General features: G+C 37.8%; 1 protein-coding gene across 1 annotated transcript in view; it reads right to left on the bottom strand.

Moving 5' to 3' along the window:
* The window catches only part of LOC108548585 (heparan sulfate 2-O-sulfotransferase pipe-like), a 102,642-nt gene that overhangs the window by 69,863 nt on the left and 13,487 nt on the right, over positions 1-19,292 (bottom strand). Inside the window, exon 2 of the mRNA XM_017901598.1 lies at positions 3,579-3,727. Within this exon, the coding sequence (XP_017757087.1) occupies positions 3,579-3,727 (149 nt within the window). The remainder of the gene's footprint in view (positions 1-3,578; positions 3,728-19,292) is intronic.

Here is a 19,292-nt window from a genome sequence, read left to right as displayed (position 1 = left end):
TTTCCTACTATTTTAAAATCTTAATACCCTAATAATTTGACAATCTATCGTTTTAATATTACAATACACCAATATCCTAAAACCAATTCTAATTTATTCTAATATTAATCTTCCAAAATAGAACTAATCATACAAAAGCCTGAGTAAGTCAGGTAAAAATTGATAAGACCTACCATAAACAAATAAATAAATAAATATTCCAATATTTTAATTTTTTACTATTTTAAAATCTTAATATCCTAATAATCTAACAATCTATTACACCATTTTAATACTCCAATACCCTAACATCCTAACACCAATTTTAATTTATTCTAACATTAATCTTCCTAAATACAACTAATCACGTAACTCAGGTAAACATTGATAAGACCTACTATAAACAAATAAATAAATAAATAAATATTCTAATACTCCAGTTTTCTACTATTTCAAAATCTGAATATCCCAATAACCTAACAATCTACCATTTTAATATTCTTATACTCTAATACTCTAATTTATTCTAATATTAATCTTCCTAAATACAACTAATCACGCAAAGGCCTGAGTAACTCAGGTAAAAATTGATAAGACCTACTATAAACAAATAAATAAATAAATAAATATTTCAATACTCCAGTTTTCTACTATTTTAAAATCTTAATATCCCAATAACCTAACAATCAATCATTTCAATGTTTTAGTACTTTAATACTCTAATTTATTCTAATATTAGTCTTCCTAAATACAACTAATCACGCGAAAACCTGGGTAAATCAGGTAAAAATTGATAAGACCTACCATAAACAAATAAATAAATAAATATTCCAATATTTTAATTTTTTACTATTTTAAAATCTTAATATCCTAATAATCTAACAATCTATTACACCATTTTAATACTCCAATACCCTAACATCCTAACACCAATTTTAATTTATTCTAACATTAATCTTCCTAAATACAACTAATCACGTAACTCAGGTAAACATTGATAAGACCTACTATAAACGAATAAATAAATAAATAAATAAATATTCCAATACTCCAATTTTCTACTATTTTAAAACCTTAATATCCCAATAACCTAACAATCTACCATTCCAATGTTTTAGTACTTTAATACTCTAATTTATTCTAATAATAATCTCCCTAAATACAACTAATCACACGAAAACCTGGGTAAATCAGGTAAAAATTGATGACCTACCATAAACAAATAAATAAATAAATATTCCAATACTCCAGTTTTCTACTATTTTAAAATCTTAATATCCCAATAACCTAACAATCTACCATTCCAATGTTTTAGTACTTTAATACTCTAATTTATTCTAATAATAATCTCCCTAAATAAAACTAATCACACGAAAACCTGGGTAAATCAGGTAAAAATTGATAAGACCTCCTAGTCACGCGAGGTTCTGCATGAGAACTTGATAAAGCAAGGTCTAACCGGCTAACTAAAAACTGATTGAACATCGGCAAAAGCACATCTACCGAGGCTGGCGCGTAAGAACCCTGTATGCCCTATCTAGGCTGTATAGAGGAACGTTATCAAGCGGTGCGCGTCTAAGCGATTGTTCCCAGTTCCAGGAAGGAGAGAGGACGATTAATCGATCCGATCGTAAAACGGCGGCGCAACAAATTGGGAACAGTAGCCGCATTAAGAAGGGAATCAGAACGACTCGACGCGGTGGATCCGGAGCGGCTAATTAGCGTGTTACGGGCAAACGAGGGCCCCGATACCGTTACGTATCTCGCGAATGCGAAATGCTACGAGCTGGAACGATAACGATCTAACGATACACACGAGCGAAACGCACGATCCCTGCGACGTTGACTCTTTGTGCGTTCGCTCTCACACCTTGACCTTCTTCAACCGGGAAGTCCGCCCTCCCTTATTCGCGTCCAAAGGACGCATGCGTCTGTCTTCCGTTCCAATTTACGAAATTTTTTAAAAGCTAGCAACCTTTTCTCCGCTTTTAATCACCATGCCGGAGAACCACTGCGAGGATGTTCCAACACGATTTCAGATTTCTGAAAGGCGTGATTAAGTACGCGCCGACGACGTGCAACCTTACGAGCTTTTGTACCTCAGGGGTAGCATTTTTCTCAGGTAATTAAGATTGCCACTTTTCGCCGTACCTCTGCTTTAATTACCGTCTCGCGATTATGCTGATCCCCGCGATTCTTGGGGGCCCCGCTGCTTCCATATTTGACATTTGACAATTCTCATCAGGGTGTTTCGAGGAAACGTGTTGGAAAAATTGAAGAAGATATTCTTGACCAATAATTTTTAAATACCGTATTATTTATTTTAAATCAGCGAATGTGGAATGGAGATCTATTTTGGTGATCTGAGTTCAATTTGCTGCTTCGGTGTCGATGAACAAATGGTAATGTGAAGGACTAGATATTAGTATTAATAATATTAGTAGTATTAGTATAATAGGATTCTATTTAAGGAGAGATACTATTTCTTATTTTAGAGAAAACAAATTATAAACCGATCAATGACCTATGCGTGAAATTTTCTAGAATTTTTCTTGAGGGCCCCGCTGCTTTCACATTTAACATTTGACAATTCTCATCAGGGTGTTTCCAAGACCACTGCCGATTCTTATTTCTTATTTTAGAAAAGAACAAATTATAAACCGATCGATGACCTATGCGTGAAATTTTCTAGAAGCAAATAGAGAAAAATACCATTATAAAAGCCTATTTTTGGTAGGAAAGCTAAGTTCCGTGGTCTCTACGGGCAGGTGAAACGCAGGTCAACGAAATCGTAATCGTCACAGGAAGCAAATCACTAATGGACTGAATCGTATCAGCCAATTAGCAATTAGAGAAAGCACGCGATTGAGCTTTGCGAAAAGCATGGAAACAGGACCCTCGACGACACAAGCAGAGTCCTTAGCGAAGAAGCGTTGAAGAGTCTTCGTAGAAATAGATTGTGACTGACACGGGCGTGAGTCGTTCGGTGTTGAAGAGAATCGAATTAGAGTATGCTTCCTTGTGTTATAGTTACGTTATTTTAGTGTTCTTTTCCTGAATTTCCTAAATTAGTTAGTCCTAATTTTCCTAAATTAGTTTTCCGAGTTTAGTGTTCGTATTATTCTGTTCCTATTGTTCCCGATATTCCTTCGATTAAACAGGGAACATATAAATATTTAATTCCTGTACGTTGAAGACAATAAAACCTGCCTTTTGCATCCTACAATATTAATAATTTTTGTTCAATTTCGCCGAGAGTAGTATAGAAGAAAATTAGCTATAGTATTGTGAAAACTATAGTATTGTACTAACGATGGATGGAAACGATTTGCTTTTCCCGTGGGAAAGTTACCTTTCAGCCTGCGAATAATCGCGAGTCGGCGACGTTTTAGCAAAGAAATGCGACAACTTTCCAATTGATTCGGAATAGCATACTTTTCCCAATAAAATATCGCAGGATGTGTTTATCGACGGAACGGCAATGGAAGTCTCGAGACACATATCAAGTTTCGAAGAGGGATCATCGACGAGGAAGATATATTGCGTTCGTGTGATCGGTCGAGAAAGTTCAAGGAGATGGAGTAAAATGAAAAACTCACCGGATGAGAGTTGATTCGCCGACAGCATCTCGTCTTCGCCAGGTTGGAGGCGAACCTCCATTTTTCGCAGACGTGAGTGCAGCTCCCTGGTGTGCAGGAAGAGGAAGAGAGTGCTGGAAATCGCGATCAGAGCGATCAGCTCGATGGTTCTGGAAAAGAATGAACGGAAAATAAATGATCGATTTATTTTATAATATTATTAAATAATGCTGTCATAATAGTATTTATAATATTATAATATTATTATAACCACTTTACCGTTACAATATAATACTCTAACGATGGTAAAAATGATTAAGAAATAATATTATCAAGATAGCTATTCGAATAGTTATCTATATTTATATACTATTATTTAAATAAATTATGCATGTTTGATATTAATACTATGTCTGCCAACCACGAGTTAATTGCAGTCAACTTCCCGTCTAGCTCGGAAAACCTACGAGTTATCTCATACTTAAGAATATTCTGTTTGTCATCTTCTACGAGCCTTCCTATAGATATAATCTCAATTTTCATTTACATCATATATTTACATCATATAATTACTACACGTCTTTTCCTTTTCTCAAGCAGCAAATGTTACCATCGTCACAATCCATAAAGTCGTTTAAATAATTCAACATTTCCGGTATTTTTGATGATAGTCGTCAAGCATGCCGCGGCTCTGGAAACATTCCAATCGGAGTATGAAATTAAATTATTAAAAACAATGGTCGATTGTACGAACACACTTTGCACATCACAGTTTAGATTATAAATTTTCTGCAAGAAGAATTCTAACGTTAACGTATCATTTAAACGAAAGTAATACAGGAATACGAGGTAACTAGATTGTTTTACGACGACCATTTAGGCATTAAAAGGAATCAAAAATGGGGATCAAAATACTAAATCAAAGTAATACGAATTACATTCGAGGCAAGCGAAAATCCTCGATTAATATCGGGCTTGAAGAACCACGGAAACGCATGGGGACATGATGCAGCAATCACTGGAAACTCCATTATACTCGTCAAAATAAGAATCAAAATACTAAACCAAAGTAATACGAATTGCATTCGAGGCAAGCGAAAATCCTTGATTAAAATCGAGCTTGAAGAACCACGGAAACGCATGGGGACATGATGCAGCAGTCACTGGAAACTCCATTATACTCGCCAATTACTAGATTTAAATACAGGAAAACGTTCTCACGCGAGTGGTTAAGCGAGACGCAATCAAATTTCTCTTCCATTAGAATTCCAGAGTACCGTTTCCCTAACTGCACTGCCACAATGCCAATCGCGGGTGCCATTTTTCCCAACGGGCCATTAGGATGCAAACGGACGTTCGCCACCTACATCGCCGGGCGTAACAAAGTTCGACTGCGTTGAATCACCTTGTCAGGAGTCCAGGAAAGTCTATCTCCATCGAGGCACCGAGTAAACAGAACGACCGAATGTTCGCCATCTATAATCGGCAGATGTAAGACAGTCGAACTGCGTTATATCATCTTCTGAGAAATAGAGAAAAGTCTTTCTGCATCGAGGTATCCAACAAACTGAATGACTGACAAATGTTTACTTTCTATATCACCAGGTGTAAGACAGACGAACTGCGTTGAATCACCTTGTGAGGGACCGAGGAAAATCTTTGGCCATTGAGGGACGGAACAAACAGAATGAAGATCAAATGTTTATCTTGTATATCACCGTCTACATAGGCAGATGTAAGACAGTTGAACTGCGGTGAATTGCCTTCTGAGGAACCAAGGAAAGTCTTTCTCCATCGTGGTACTAAACAAATAGAAGGACGACGAAATATTCGTCATCTATATTGCTAGGTAGAGCACAGTCCAACTGTGTTGGATCAGCTTGTCAGAAATGCGGGAAAGTCTTTTTCCATCCGAGGCATCGAATTAACTGAAGAACGACTAATTGTTCGCCATCTACATCGTCAGATGTAAGACAGTTAATCTACGTTGAATTGCCATGTGAGGAATAGAGGAAAATATTTCTCCATTGAGTCACCGAATAAACAGAAGGAGGACCAAACGTTCGCTATCTACATTGCTAGATAGAGCACAGTCCAACTGTGTTGGATCAGCTTGTCAGAAATGCGGGAAAGTCTTTTTCCATCCGAGGCATCGAGTTAACTGAAGAACGACCAATTGTTCGCCATCTACATCGTCAGATGTAAGATAGTTAATCTACGTTGAATTGCCTTGTGAGGAATAGAGGAAAATATTTCTCCATTGAGACACCCAATAAACAGAAAGACGACCAAACGTTTGCCATTCACTTTGCCATCTACATTGCCAAGTGTAACACAGTCGAACTGCGTTGAATCGCCTTGTGAGGAATCGAGGAAAATCTTTCTCCATTAAGGCACCGAATAAACAGAAGGACGATCAAGTGTTTACCTTCTATATCACTGTCTACATCGTCAGATGTAAGACAGTCGAACTGCATTGAATCGCCTTGTCAGGAGTCCGGGAAAGTCTTTCTCCATCTGAGGCACCGAATAAGCAAAAAGATGACCAAACGTTCGCCATCTACATCGCCGTATTCATTATCAAGAGTAACACAATCGAACTGCGTTGAATCGCCTTGTGAGGAATAGAAGAAAGTCGTTATCCATCGAGGTACCAAATAACCAGAGGAGCAACCAAATTTTCACTGTCTTCGTCGTCAGATGTAAGACAGTGAAACTTCGTTAAATCACCTTGTGAGGAATCCAGGAAAATCTTCCTCCATAGAGACACCCAATAAACAAAAGGACGACCAAACGTTTGCCATTTACTTTGCCATCTACATTGCCAAGTGTAACACAGTCGAACTGCGTTGAATCGCCTAGTGAGGAATAGAGGAAAGTCGTTCTCCATCGAGCTACCAAATAAACAGAATAACGATCAAATTTTCACTGTCAACGTCACCAGGTGTAAGACAGTCGAACTGCGTTGTCGAATCGCCTTATGAGGAACAGAGGAAAATCATTCCCATCGAGGTGCTAAATAAACAGAAGGACAACCAAACGTTCGCCATCTACGTCACCAGGTGTAAGACAGTCGGAATACGTTGAATCACCTTGTCAGAAATCCGAGAAAGTCTTTCGCCATCGCGTCACCGAATAAATAGAAGGACGATCAAATTTTCTTTATCTACATCGCCAGGTGTAACTCAGTCAGTGGCTGAATGGATTCGCAGAGAAAGGCTTTCCACAGCGGCACCGAGCAAAGAGAAGAACGGCAAAGTACCGAAGAAGCTAGACAGACGCCTGTTTTCCCAAAGAGACGTGTCACGAGCGGACCGTCATGTGGGTTGTCGTCGCCGGAGGAAACAGGGCATGGCAAAGTCATCTGTCTCGTAATTGATCATTCTGTTCGCGGAGATGCTTCACGTGCGACCTGGTTTCGAGCGATCCCTCTTCGACCGTGAAAGGACGACCGTCACCAGGGAGATACGAAATTGCGCTCTGAGGTTAGCGCTGGCTGCAGCACAGAGAAGTCGAACACTTCTTCGTTGCACGCCTCGCGGTTTCTCACTTTGTGGAACGAGTGTAATTACGGTGGCGTGGTTAGGAATCTAGCTAGGGAAATTCCTACGAAGGATGACGCCGGATTAAAGTGTCTCTGTTGGCAACAGGCACGTGCTCCAGACGTTACTCGGGCGTTTGACTCGCGTCCAAAATGCGCCTGGTGGAAATCCAATGATGCAGCACTGTGGGAATAGTTATGAGGAGTGCACCACGTGCACCACCTTGGGTCTAGATGTAGGTATATTGCTCGGCATGCTGATCGCTCGGCTAAATTTGTATAATTTCACTGTGGCACTGGGAGGAGTCGGTTGCACGTGACACGTGATAGAAACGAATAATATATACAGTTTGGTCTAAAAGTAAATAAAATAAAATTAGGATATACACTATGATAATAACGAGGATATTGAAAATTTTGGAAATTTAAACGATCGTATGTTTAATACTTCGTCGTGAAAAATAAAGGAATATATCGACAGAGAATCTTAAAAAGAAAAAATGTACGAAGTACAGGAATTTTTAAATATATACAAACTTCGAAACAGAGGTTGCGAAAGGATATAGTACATAGTGCATGACTGAAGTATAAATTGCAGGATTTTGACTGTGAGTCTTCTATTATTAAAAAAAAATTAATTTACGTATTCGCAATCGTGCGTAGAATTTTAAATTACCTTTTTGCGATAAAAGAATTCATAATTATAGAAAACATATTAGCATATCTGTATATATCGAACTTATTTACCCTTTGGATCTTTGATCTTTAATTCGTTATATAAATTTTTGATATTTTCGTCTTTATAATGTCACGTTGGTTAAATTATTGCCAAGAAAATATCAATATTCGACAGATCCTCGTTAATTTTAAATTATTCCATGAGTCCCAAGCTATTCTTAAACAACCTCGAAAAACCCAGAATTCCTACCAACCTTGACGTCATTTTATATTAAAAACATCGGTTAAATTCTCAAGTAGTACTTAAATTTTCAACAATTCCAGAATAATGAACATAACATAGTAATATGCATATATGTACATGCAACATCAGCCTAAATACATTTATGCATTCAAAATGCACCACACCATCATCATTTCATAGTCACGTTCTGAATATCTAGACAGCAAGTTGCTTCCGTTTTGTTAAATTAATTTAACAACAATTTCATTAAGTCCTAAAACTATGCCAGCGAGTACCATTGCATTCACATTATCCAAGCCATAAACTTCGCATAATTACGACTATGCGTTCCTAAAATGGCCACACTAGATGAAAAAAGAAATATGTATTATATAAAATATCGAATTCTAATTTACAAATCTTAGAGGTAATATTCGTTGAACGTCAACCGTTCGAATTCTTCTGTGAACACGCGATTTGCATGTCACTGAGGATGAACCCTAAGACGCGGCCCTCTGTCATCTCTCGCGTCATGTCGGCGAAACGTCACCTCCAATGACGCTCTTTTTAAGCCGTTCAGACGTTGGCGCATGCGTAGCAGCGTGTGTCGCATAACCTCATAATGGCGCACGATCAGTGGACGAGCAAAATCGTGACCGCGAGAACCGGAAATTCCGGTAAAAGATTTCTTGTTTTCGTGTTCGAGATAGAACCGGGTCTAGAGAAGAAACCTCTTTTTCTATTGAACAAACGAAGCTAGAATTTGCATAACACTGCGTTACCAGTCCCAGGAAATTATATAACCTAGCTTACGAACTTGACAAAGTAAGGCTATTGAGGTTATGGAACTTGGATGAGGTCTAGGGTATCAGAAAAGAGTTCTGGAACTTGAGAGACCTTATGGTATTTAATACCGGGGCTATAGGGTTCAAAATTGCTATCATTTTACAAAGCTAACATGGATAATTACATATAACGGGTGTCAAAAAATTCACGCAAGTAACTTAGATAGAAAACACAGGTGTTTAATTAAAAATTGTAAATATTGCTCAACAATGAAGACGCATTGCCCTATTTTTAATAACACTGGACTGACAGCTTTCACGTTGTTTTCTTTCTTTCATTGGCAATGCTTTAACGCACAAATAGCGCAAAATTCAAATCTTGCGTGAATTTTGGGACACCCTATACTTATTCATTAGGTAGATGTATTAATATTTGGTTCTAGGGTCAAGGAAAGGAATGAAAATGGCTAATCGACGTAACCCTACAGGAACATCTCATATACCCAAAATAATTTGTGCAGAATGACAAATGATAAAATTATAAGAATAATTAGGAAACGTGTATGCGTTAGACAATACGAAATAGGAGAAGAGTATTTGAAAAGGTACATAAGTGCATTTATAATTTACTTTGAGCACTGGTGAAGACTTTCTGCACGTTTCTTCCAGCCGAGAAAAATGCTTGGAAAAAGAGGGAGGTGCATTCCTAAGTGGACGTGCCTTCGACACGTGTGGCCGATTCGTTACACATAACCTCTTTCCTGCAGTATACATATCGAGGTCTTCGTACCTCTGGCTGAGAAGTCGCTCTCATATACTCAGGAATAAATAATTTAAAAATTTTAATATTTACATATTACATGCACATATAAGTCCATCCTTTTTACTAAAAAATATATTCTCAACAAGCTCTTACGAAGAGACAAAGCCTGAAATTAATTCGCTGATAAAAGCGACCTCACCCACCATACCCAAAACAAATTAGTCACCCCAATTTTCGCTCTCTGGAAGTTCAAAATCCCCAAGGAGGCGTATGTAAAATTGGTTATCTCGTAACTGAAAGCCACAGCAACTCTCAGTGGACTAATACATAAGGCTAAAATATACAAGACTACCCATAGCTTCATGGAATCAACGTAGAACTTCAGATTATTATTTCAGAATTTCTAGATATATCTAGTAACTTCCAGTGACTACTTCATACCGAGTAATTCATAAATAGGATGTAACCTTTCTTAAAATTATTATCGTCACTCTGCCACTTAATTCATGAAGACTGGACAGATGTAAGGAGTACTAAGACCCTTTGGAGGACTGAGGATCCTATCCAAGCCTAGATCTACTCGTCAACTTCGGTACTGTCAGGATTCGATACCCCATCTCGTAATACTGAACTGTTTTCTTCGAAGCGTCGAAAGTTTCGGTGTAAAATTGCGTTTCAGTATGATTTGTAAATGATTTTGCGCGAAACAGTCGAGTTTGCAGATACTCTCATTATGCGCCATCGTTACCCTCGTTCCTAGCTCGTCCCTAGCTCGTTCCTAGGAGCTTACGGTTCCCTCGTCCTCGTGTGTCGTTGACACCGCGTCTCCGATACCGTTCGTTTCTTGTTTTCCTTTATCTGGACACGCGTTCATTTCTCCTGACGCGATTGTCTGGATCGCTTGGACATCCGAGCGGTTTCTGTGAGACGAGGTTCTTTGTGCTCGCGCACGGGGGGGACTTATGGTCGCTCGGGATGTCCAGCGTAGGAGGATCGATCGTTCCGATGGGAATGACGGTGATGGGAATGCATGCGAATGACGGCTGGATTTTCAACGCCGGTGCCACTTGATCGGAAGGATCGCGAATTAATCCTTTCGTCGAGATGACTGTGCGATAGAGTGTAATGATTATTTTTCACTGAGCGTAATTCGTATCATCGCAAAATTATGGTTCGCTTTTGTGTTCTAATAATGTTTGTGTTATGTTTGTATAAATACAAACGAAATTAATGCTAGTTGAAAATAAGTTGAAAGTAGGATTATTCGAAAGTGTTACTAAATATAGCTATTTAATATAGAATAATTCGAAAGTGTCACTAAATACGCTATTTCATAGAAAGATTCGCCTAATCTTAACCCATTTACACATGACTATACTACTTCAGGTACCGTGTTCAGGCATCAGCGACGATCAACTAACGACTGGCCCGTATCAACACTTACTCAGAATGACAGTTAAAAAGATTTTCGCAGCAAAAGTAAAATTTGTTAAGAATATAATGAACTGATGTAAATGAGATGCTCATAAAAGAGATGAAACGTGATTTAGGGCATATGAAAAATATTCAGTACTGGTAATGGAAAAATGTCAGCTCACGGATTATTCCGCGTTTGGTGACATCGTCTAAGTCATCGATTTAAGAGGAACAATTTTACTATTTATTTCATGTTGCATTCATTTATATTACTATAAAACGTATTTATTTTCTACAAAACAGCAAAGAATTGAATCGTTAGATTGAGTTTCTAGCTTCATCGCAATTAATTTTATAATTTATGACCAGGCTTTTAATATTTCACAAGCAAATATAAGTGACTTAGACCACTTTCATAACCATAGGCACATATATATAAAGAAAAGACAACTCGAAACAACTGTGACGTTTGGAAAGTCAGTTTATGAAAGTCAGTTGCAAGAGTCAGTTTTAAGAAAGATCAGAAGAGTGTGCCCATAGGGAACCTCCCTCGTTTCATAGCCAGTCGCCATTCTATTAACAAGCTTATTTTATTCTATTATGTAGCCAACAATACTATCTTAAGTCAATCCACCAAAATACAATCCTACATATATGCCTATAATTATAAAAGTAGTCTAAATTATCGACTTAAAAGAAACGATTTTATTATTTATTTCGTGTTGCATTCATTTATATTACTACAAAATATATTTATTTTCTACAAAACAGCGAAGAATTGAATCGTTAGATTGAGTTTGTAGCTTTATCGCAATTAATTTTATAATTTATGACCAGGCTTTTAATATTTCACAAGCAAATATAAGTGACTTAGACCACTTTCATAACCATAGGCACATATATATAAATAAAAGACAACTCGAAACAACTGTGACATTTGTCAAAACACTGCTCTCTTTAGAGAATCGTCCCTTGCTTTTCCTAATTTTCCCAGTCATCGAAAATATTGCAGACCCACCCAGAATGTTTCGCCTTGACCAGTCGCTTTCATTCGCTTTCTCTCGTATGACCCTTTTCCGTTTAAGGTCCTTAAGCCTGCGACACGATGTACATTTTTCTATACCCGTGAAATTTCTTGAAACGTACAAGGCTGAGTTACCCGAGTCAGGGTACCAATCTTCTTCTTTTAGATCGTAAAAAGTAAGAAAGAGATGTTAAGTTGCAAGTAGTCTTTCGATAATTAGTTTAGGTGTATCGTGACATGAAAAAGGTTCAGAGTCGCAAGAATAGAAGCAAGCTGCTATTATAACGACACCATGAACGAATGCAGCGTAAAGACTCCTATCTTAAGTCAATCTATCCAAAAACGGTCCTACGTATATTAGAATAAAATAACACCTATTATTATTTATATGCCAATTAATCATACCCCCATGAACATATAAATTACGCTTACAAGTTTCTCTCCGGTTTCAAGAAAATCAAGACGTTCCCAGGGAGATTGGGAAGTAGCTTCTATTTCTTCCGCGTTATAAATCAACTTGTTCTTCGTATCGACGTATCATCGTCCAACGAGTTACGCTATATGAGATGTATATTAGTTTTCAGTCGTCAGAGGTGTAGGGAGAACTCGAAAAATTCAAAGAACGCTGCACGTGCGATCTTTTAATCGCACTTATCGCCGCGCGATAAAGAATCATGCGTGCATGTACGCTTTGAGCGTTGGCAGCCACAACACGATGTAAGTACGCGCATAATGCGCCACTTCTCTCATTCTCCTCGAGCTTTGTTAAGCTAACCAATCGGGCAACCGCAGCTCGACCTAACGAGCACTTTTCGATACAGCTGAAATTAAACGAGTTACGAGAAGCTTTCTTCGTTCTCTTCGCATTTTGTATATTTTTAGCTTCCCTTTGTACGATCGTCCCTGCGAGAGTTGGCTGCTCTAACGAGCGAGATGCGATACAAGAGTACTTCATTTCGTCGTACATCTCGTGTCATTTAACCAGACAAATTTTGAAAAGTAATTATTTCTTTGAAAGAAAATTAAGTATTATGGAGCAGAAACAGTGCTCGAAAATCGATTAGATAATGACGCGTCCTTTTTTTATTTTGTAAATAATAATAAATAATTTGTAGTAAAAATATAGATGCAAAGTACGATGTCTCGTGTCGAGAGAAATTTTGGAAAGTTATTATTTCTTTGCAAGAAAATGAGGTATTATAGAACGTAAACAGTGCCTAAAAATCGATTCGTCATTTTTTCCTATTTTTGTAAATAATAATAAATAATTTGTAGTAAAAATATAATCGAAAATAGTGAATGGAAGGAGTAGTCGTAAAAGAAATTTTGAAAGTAATGGAATATAGTAAAAATGATATAAAAATCATCTATACGAGGAAAGTAGGTAAATGAAAAAAGAAAAACGAAAGATTGTACTGTTTCTTATTATGCTAATAAAAGATTAGTATATTCTGCAAAGATCACTGATAAAAATTCTTTCTGCTTCCCTATTCACGAGATTTCATCTTCCCATTCTAATACTGACTCTAATCATTACATCAAACAGCTAGGATATTAAACAAGTCATCACATGGAACACCTACAAACCTCATTTATGTTGGAAGTAACAAAACCAGGCTAATTAAGAAAGCAAATTTCGAAAACTAGACAAGCGAAGAATTTCACGTTTTCTAAAAGGTTAATAATCGAATTCAGCATTTCCTTCTATTCCATTAATCTCTGTTTACCTCGTTTCTCTATCTCGTTAATCGTTACACTGAACGTTGAACCATCGTGCATCCTAATATGAAATTTACCGAGCAAATAAATTTAAAAAACTAGGCAAACAAAGAATTTCATGCTTCTTAATAATATCAATATTAATCTCAAAGATTAATCGAAGTATATTTATCAAATTAAGAGTACCTTTATAATTTATCAATTTAATTTCACCTCGTTTCTCTATCCCATAAATAATAATTAAGCACGAAACTTCCAACCCTTCTAAATAAAAATTAATTTAAGCTGCGAAACTTACAAAATTAGGTAAATCAAGAATTTCACAATTTCTCTAATAACCATGTACATATATTTACCCTATTAATTAATTTTTGCCTCATTCTTTCTGTCAAGGGGTTATAACGCAAAGGTATAGTAGTCAGTGGAAACGATAGAAAACTATATAGATCTTTATTAACCCTTTCGCTATTACAGGTAACTATAGTCACCAGCAACGAGATGCCATCTACTTACACACGACGGGTGACTATAGTCACCGATCACAAAAATTAAGTAAAAATTAAGACAAGTGCTACCATTTCTCTTCGCAAAGAATTGGGAGCGGTATTACGATGGTCGATCTTTCCTTCTTTTATTTTCCTTCAAAAGACTTGGCTTCGAATATTAAAGACTTCACGATCGTAATTTTTCCATCATTGGCACGATACTTTGTCTGTACCATCATTGGCGATACCCATCATAGCAAAAGGGTTAAACGGGTGAACAATTAGAATTGACCTGTTTAGGGCCACACAGGTCACAAGACTTCCCCAGAACACAGGAGACAAAAGACAAAAACGCAGGAAAAAGGATCGCCCCCACATTGCTAAGATGTAGAATTTACTTTACTATTTAGTTTTTACTACAACACTTTCATCTCATCACCAAACACCCAATCCTACTCTTTCCAAATCGAATTAAATCCAAAAATTCCCCTACTTTACTATTTAGTTTTTACTACAACACTTTCATCTCATCACCAAACACCCAATCCTACTCTTCCCAAATCGAATTAAATCCAAAAATTCCCCAAAATTCCCCAAATTTCTTGACGTCCACTATCCCCACCCCATCGATTCCCAAAAACGCAAGAAAAAGGATCGCCCCCACATTGCTAGGATGTAGAGTTTACTTTACTATTTAATTTTTACTACAACAGTTTCGTCTCATCACCAAACACCCAATCCTACTCTTCCCAAATCGAATCAAATCCAAAAATTCCCCAAATTTCTTGACGTCCACTATCACCACCCCATCGATTTCCAAAAACGCAGGAAAAAGGATCGCCCCCACATTGCTAGGATGTAGAGTTTACTTTACTATTTAATTTTTACTACAACACTTTCGTCTCATCGCCAAATATCCAATCCTACTCTTCCAAAATAGAATCAAATCCAAAAATTCCCCAAAATTCCCCAAATTTCTCGACGTCCACTATCTCCACCCCATCGATTCCCCGCGTCATTTCCCCGATTTTCCGCGAATCCGGTATCATTTCCAAGCTTCTCTCCGCGAATTGTTTGCAAATGGCCGAGCACAACGGAGCGTGTCCGCGGGATTTGCTCGTATCCTTTGTTTTTATCCCGCTCCCTACCATCGCAAGAAGGCGATCAGAGATAACGAGCGTACACTGGCGCGTTTTCCTCGGTCGGGAAATCTCGCGGTGTCCAGCGCAGGTGCAAACTTCCCTCGATGACGACGTGTTTGCAGTGTGCAGACCCGGTGCTCGCGTGTTTTTAATGGGATCGAGAACGGTCGTAGCGACGCGAAATCGCGAGACGCCGACACGCGATCCGCGTATGGCACGATACGAAGAGGTTAGGATCTCGCGCGACGTCGTAAAGAGTAAGAGCAATTACGCGAGTTTAAAGCACCACGGTTCCACGATTCGACCCGATGGATCACTGAAACGCGGTTTACCGCGATTTTTCCTCGTGCCCACTTCGCTACACGCTTTTATTAACCCGTTACCTTGCGGCTTCCTTTTTTCACCTGGCTACATGTGTCGGAGTCAGAGCGGTTTATGTGGCACGGTAGTCGGAGAAGATTGAGTCATTGTTAATGTGGCATGGTTGGCGAACATATGCTCGCGTGTTGCGTGAAAATTCAACGGATACCTTCGTACATTCTAATGGCGTTTTGCGCATGCTTTTAATCTCAAAGATTAATCGAAGTATATTTATCAAATTAAGAGTACCTTTATAATTTATCAATTTAATTTCACCTCGTTTCTCTATCCCATAAATAATAATTAAGCACGAAACTTCCAACCCTTCTAAATAAAAATTAATTTAAGCTGCGAAACTTACAAAATTAGGTAAATCAAGAATTTCACAATTTCTCTAATAACCATGTACATATATTTACCCTATTAATTAATTTTTGCCTCATTCTTTCTGTCAAGGGGTTATAACGCAAAGGTATAGTAGTCAGTGGAAACGATAGAAAACTATATAGATCTTTATTAACCCTTTCGCTATTACAGGTAACTATAGTCACCAGCAACGAGATGCCATCTACTTACACACGACGGGTGACTATAGTCACCGATCACAAAAATTAAGTAAAAATTAAGACAAGTGCTACCATTTCTCTTCGCAAAGAATTGGGAGCGGTATTACGATGGTCGATCTTTCCTTCTTTTATTTTCCTTCAAAAGACTTGGCTTCGAATATTAAAGACTTCACGATCGTAATTTTTCCATCATTGGCACGATACTTTGTCTGTACCATCATTGGCGATACCCATCATAGCAAAAGGGTTAAACGGGTGAACAATTAGAATTGACCTGTTTAGGGCCACACAGGTCACAAGACTTCCCCAGAACACAGGAGACAAAAGACAAAAACGCAGGAAAAAGGATCGCCCCCACATTGCTAAGATGTAGAATTTACTTTACTATTTAGTTTTTACTACAACACTTTCATCTCATCACCAAACACCCAATCCTACTCTTCCCAAATCGAATTAAATCCAAAAATTCCCCAAAATTCCCCAAATTTCTTGACGTCCACTATCCCCACCCCATCGATTCCCAAAAACGCAAGAAAAAGGATCGCCCCCACATTGCTAGGATGTAGAGTTTACTTTACTATTTAATTTTTACTACAACAGTTTCGTCTCATCACCAAACACCCAATCCTACTCTTCCCAAATCGAATCAAATCCAAAAATTCCCCAAATTTCTTGACGTCCACTATCACCACCCCATCGATTTCCAAAAACGCAGGAAAAAGGATCGCCCCCACATTGCTAGGATGTAGAGTTTACTTTACTATTTAATTTTTACTACAACACTTTCGTCTCATCGCCAAATATCCAATCCTACTCTTCCAAAATAGAATCAAATCCAAAAATTCCCCAAAATTCCCCAAATTTCTCGACGTCCACTATCTCCACCCCATCGATTCCCCGCGTCATTTCCCCGATTTTCCGCGAATCCGGTATCATTTCCAAGCTTCTCTCCGCGAATTGTTTGCAAATGGCCGAGCACAACGGAGCGTGTCCGCGGGATTTGCTCGTATCCTTTGTTTTTATCCCGCTCCCTACCATCGCAAGAAGGCGATCAGAGATAACGAGCGTACACTGGCGCGTTTTCCTCGGTCGGGAAATCTCGCGGTGTCCAGCGCAGGTGCAAACTTCCCTCGATGACGACGTGTTTGCAGTGTGCAGACCCGGTGCTCGCGTGTTTTTAATGGGATCGAGAACGGTCGTAGCGACGCGAAATCGCGAGACGCCGACACGCGATCCGCGTATGGCACGATACGAAGAGGTTAGGATCTCGCGCGACGTCGTAAAGAGTAAGAGCAATTACGCGAGTTTAAAGCACCACGGTTCCACGATTCGACCCGATGGATCACTGAAACGCGGTTTACCGCGATTTTTCCTCGTGCCCACTTCGCTACACGCTTTTATTAACCCGTTACCTTGCGGCTTCCTTTTTTCACCTGGCTACATGTGTCGGAGTCAGAGCGGTTTATGTGGCACGGTAGTCGGAGAAGATTGAGTCATTGTTAATGTGGCATGGTTGGCGAACATATGCTCGCGTGTTGCGTGAAAATTCAACGGATACCTTCGTACATTCTAATGGCGTTTTGCGCATGCTTGCACGCCTTTGTTATTTTCGACAACACGGATTACTGCTTTTTATTTCGCTGCTTCTATTTCTTTTAATTAGCATTGCTTACTGGTTTTACTATTTATATCCCTCTTCTAATTTCTCGCTGTTTTGCTTCGTTTAAAAAATTGCTGTTTATTGTATTTATGATTTTTTAATCCTCTGCACTCCTGAGACGTCCCTTAATCGCCATTTAATGGGATTCTAAAGATCGATATTAATTAATATATCAAATTTAAATTTGAACGAGTTATTTTCGATAACATGGATTATTGGTATTTATTTCGCTGCTTCTATTTCTCTGAATTAGCATTGCTTACTGGTTTTACTATTTATATCCCTCTTCTAATTTCTCGCTGTTTTGCTTCGTTTAAAAAATTACTGTTTCATTGTATTTATGATTTTTTAATCCTCTGCACTCGAGAGGAGACCCTCAGTCGCCATTTTATGGGATTCTAAAGATCGATGTTAATTAATGTATCAAATTTAAAATTACAACAACGATGCGTGGAATGTCGAAGTAAAATAATTCTACGTCTTTATTTGTATACGATTTCTTATTTAGCGTTTTAAAAATATTATTCGTCTTAAATTCTTCGAATTATTATTTTTCTGTAACGAAAAAATCACCGAGTGCAAAAGTTTTTGAAGAAAGTGTCCTTTGCTTTGGTATTTTTTCAACGAAGACTCGGTTGAATTTCAATTTTATTTGGTTTGAATTCGTTTCGAGTTTCATATTTGAGTTCCATGGTGAAAATAAAGCTTTACGAGATTTCTTGATATTTACTTTCAGTGCATGAACGATAATTTCGAAGTTAGGGGTAAATTACAGCAGAATTCTGAACGAATAAAGTTCACATTGATCGTCGTTTTAATTACGAGGTGTGCCTCGTGTGCCTGGATATTATAGCACAAGGGGTTAACGACGACTGACACCTGACACGAGATTGATAGTTAGTAAAGAAAACGTGGAAATTCCTGGCTTCCTAGGTAGCTAGAATTTTCGAGGAAGATCAGACTACCGAATTCCAGGCAGGTGTTTCTATTAATTTTTTAGCTCGATAAGGCTACTGTTAGTGTAACTGATAATTACATTGTAATGCAGTTTCGATTACGTTGGTATTTTATCAGGACCGTTATAACAACCGGTGGTGCAACAGCCACGATATTATCGTAGATAACACAGCGATCATAGATACTGCAGATAAGCAAACAGAGATATTAAATATCGATACATAATCATTAGCATATTTTATTTTTTAAATATTACTAATATTATGTTTTAAGATATTCTTTAAATACCGTATATAATATATAATAAATATAAAATAAAAAATATTTGTTCGTAAATATTTCTTATATTATATTAAATATTATATATTATATCTGAAAATAGATATCTATTATTTATAAATATTTCTATACATATA

Source organism: Eufriesea mexicana, unplaced genomic scaffold, assembly GCF_001483705.2.
Source record: "Eufriesea mexicana isolate 0111107269 unplaced genomic scaffold, ASM148370v2 scaffold1741, whole genome shotgun sequence".
Classification (NCBI taxonomy): domain Eukaryota; kingdom Metazoa; phylum Arthropoda; class Insecta; order Hymenoptera; family Apidae; genus Eufriesea; species Eufriesea mexicana.
This window is presented reverse-complemented; position numbering and strand designations above follow the sequence as displayed.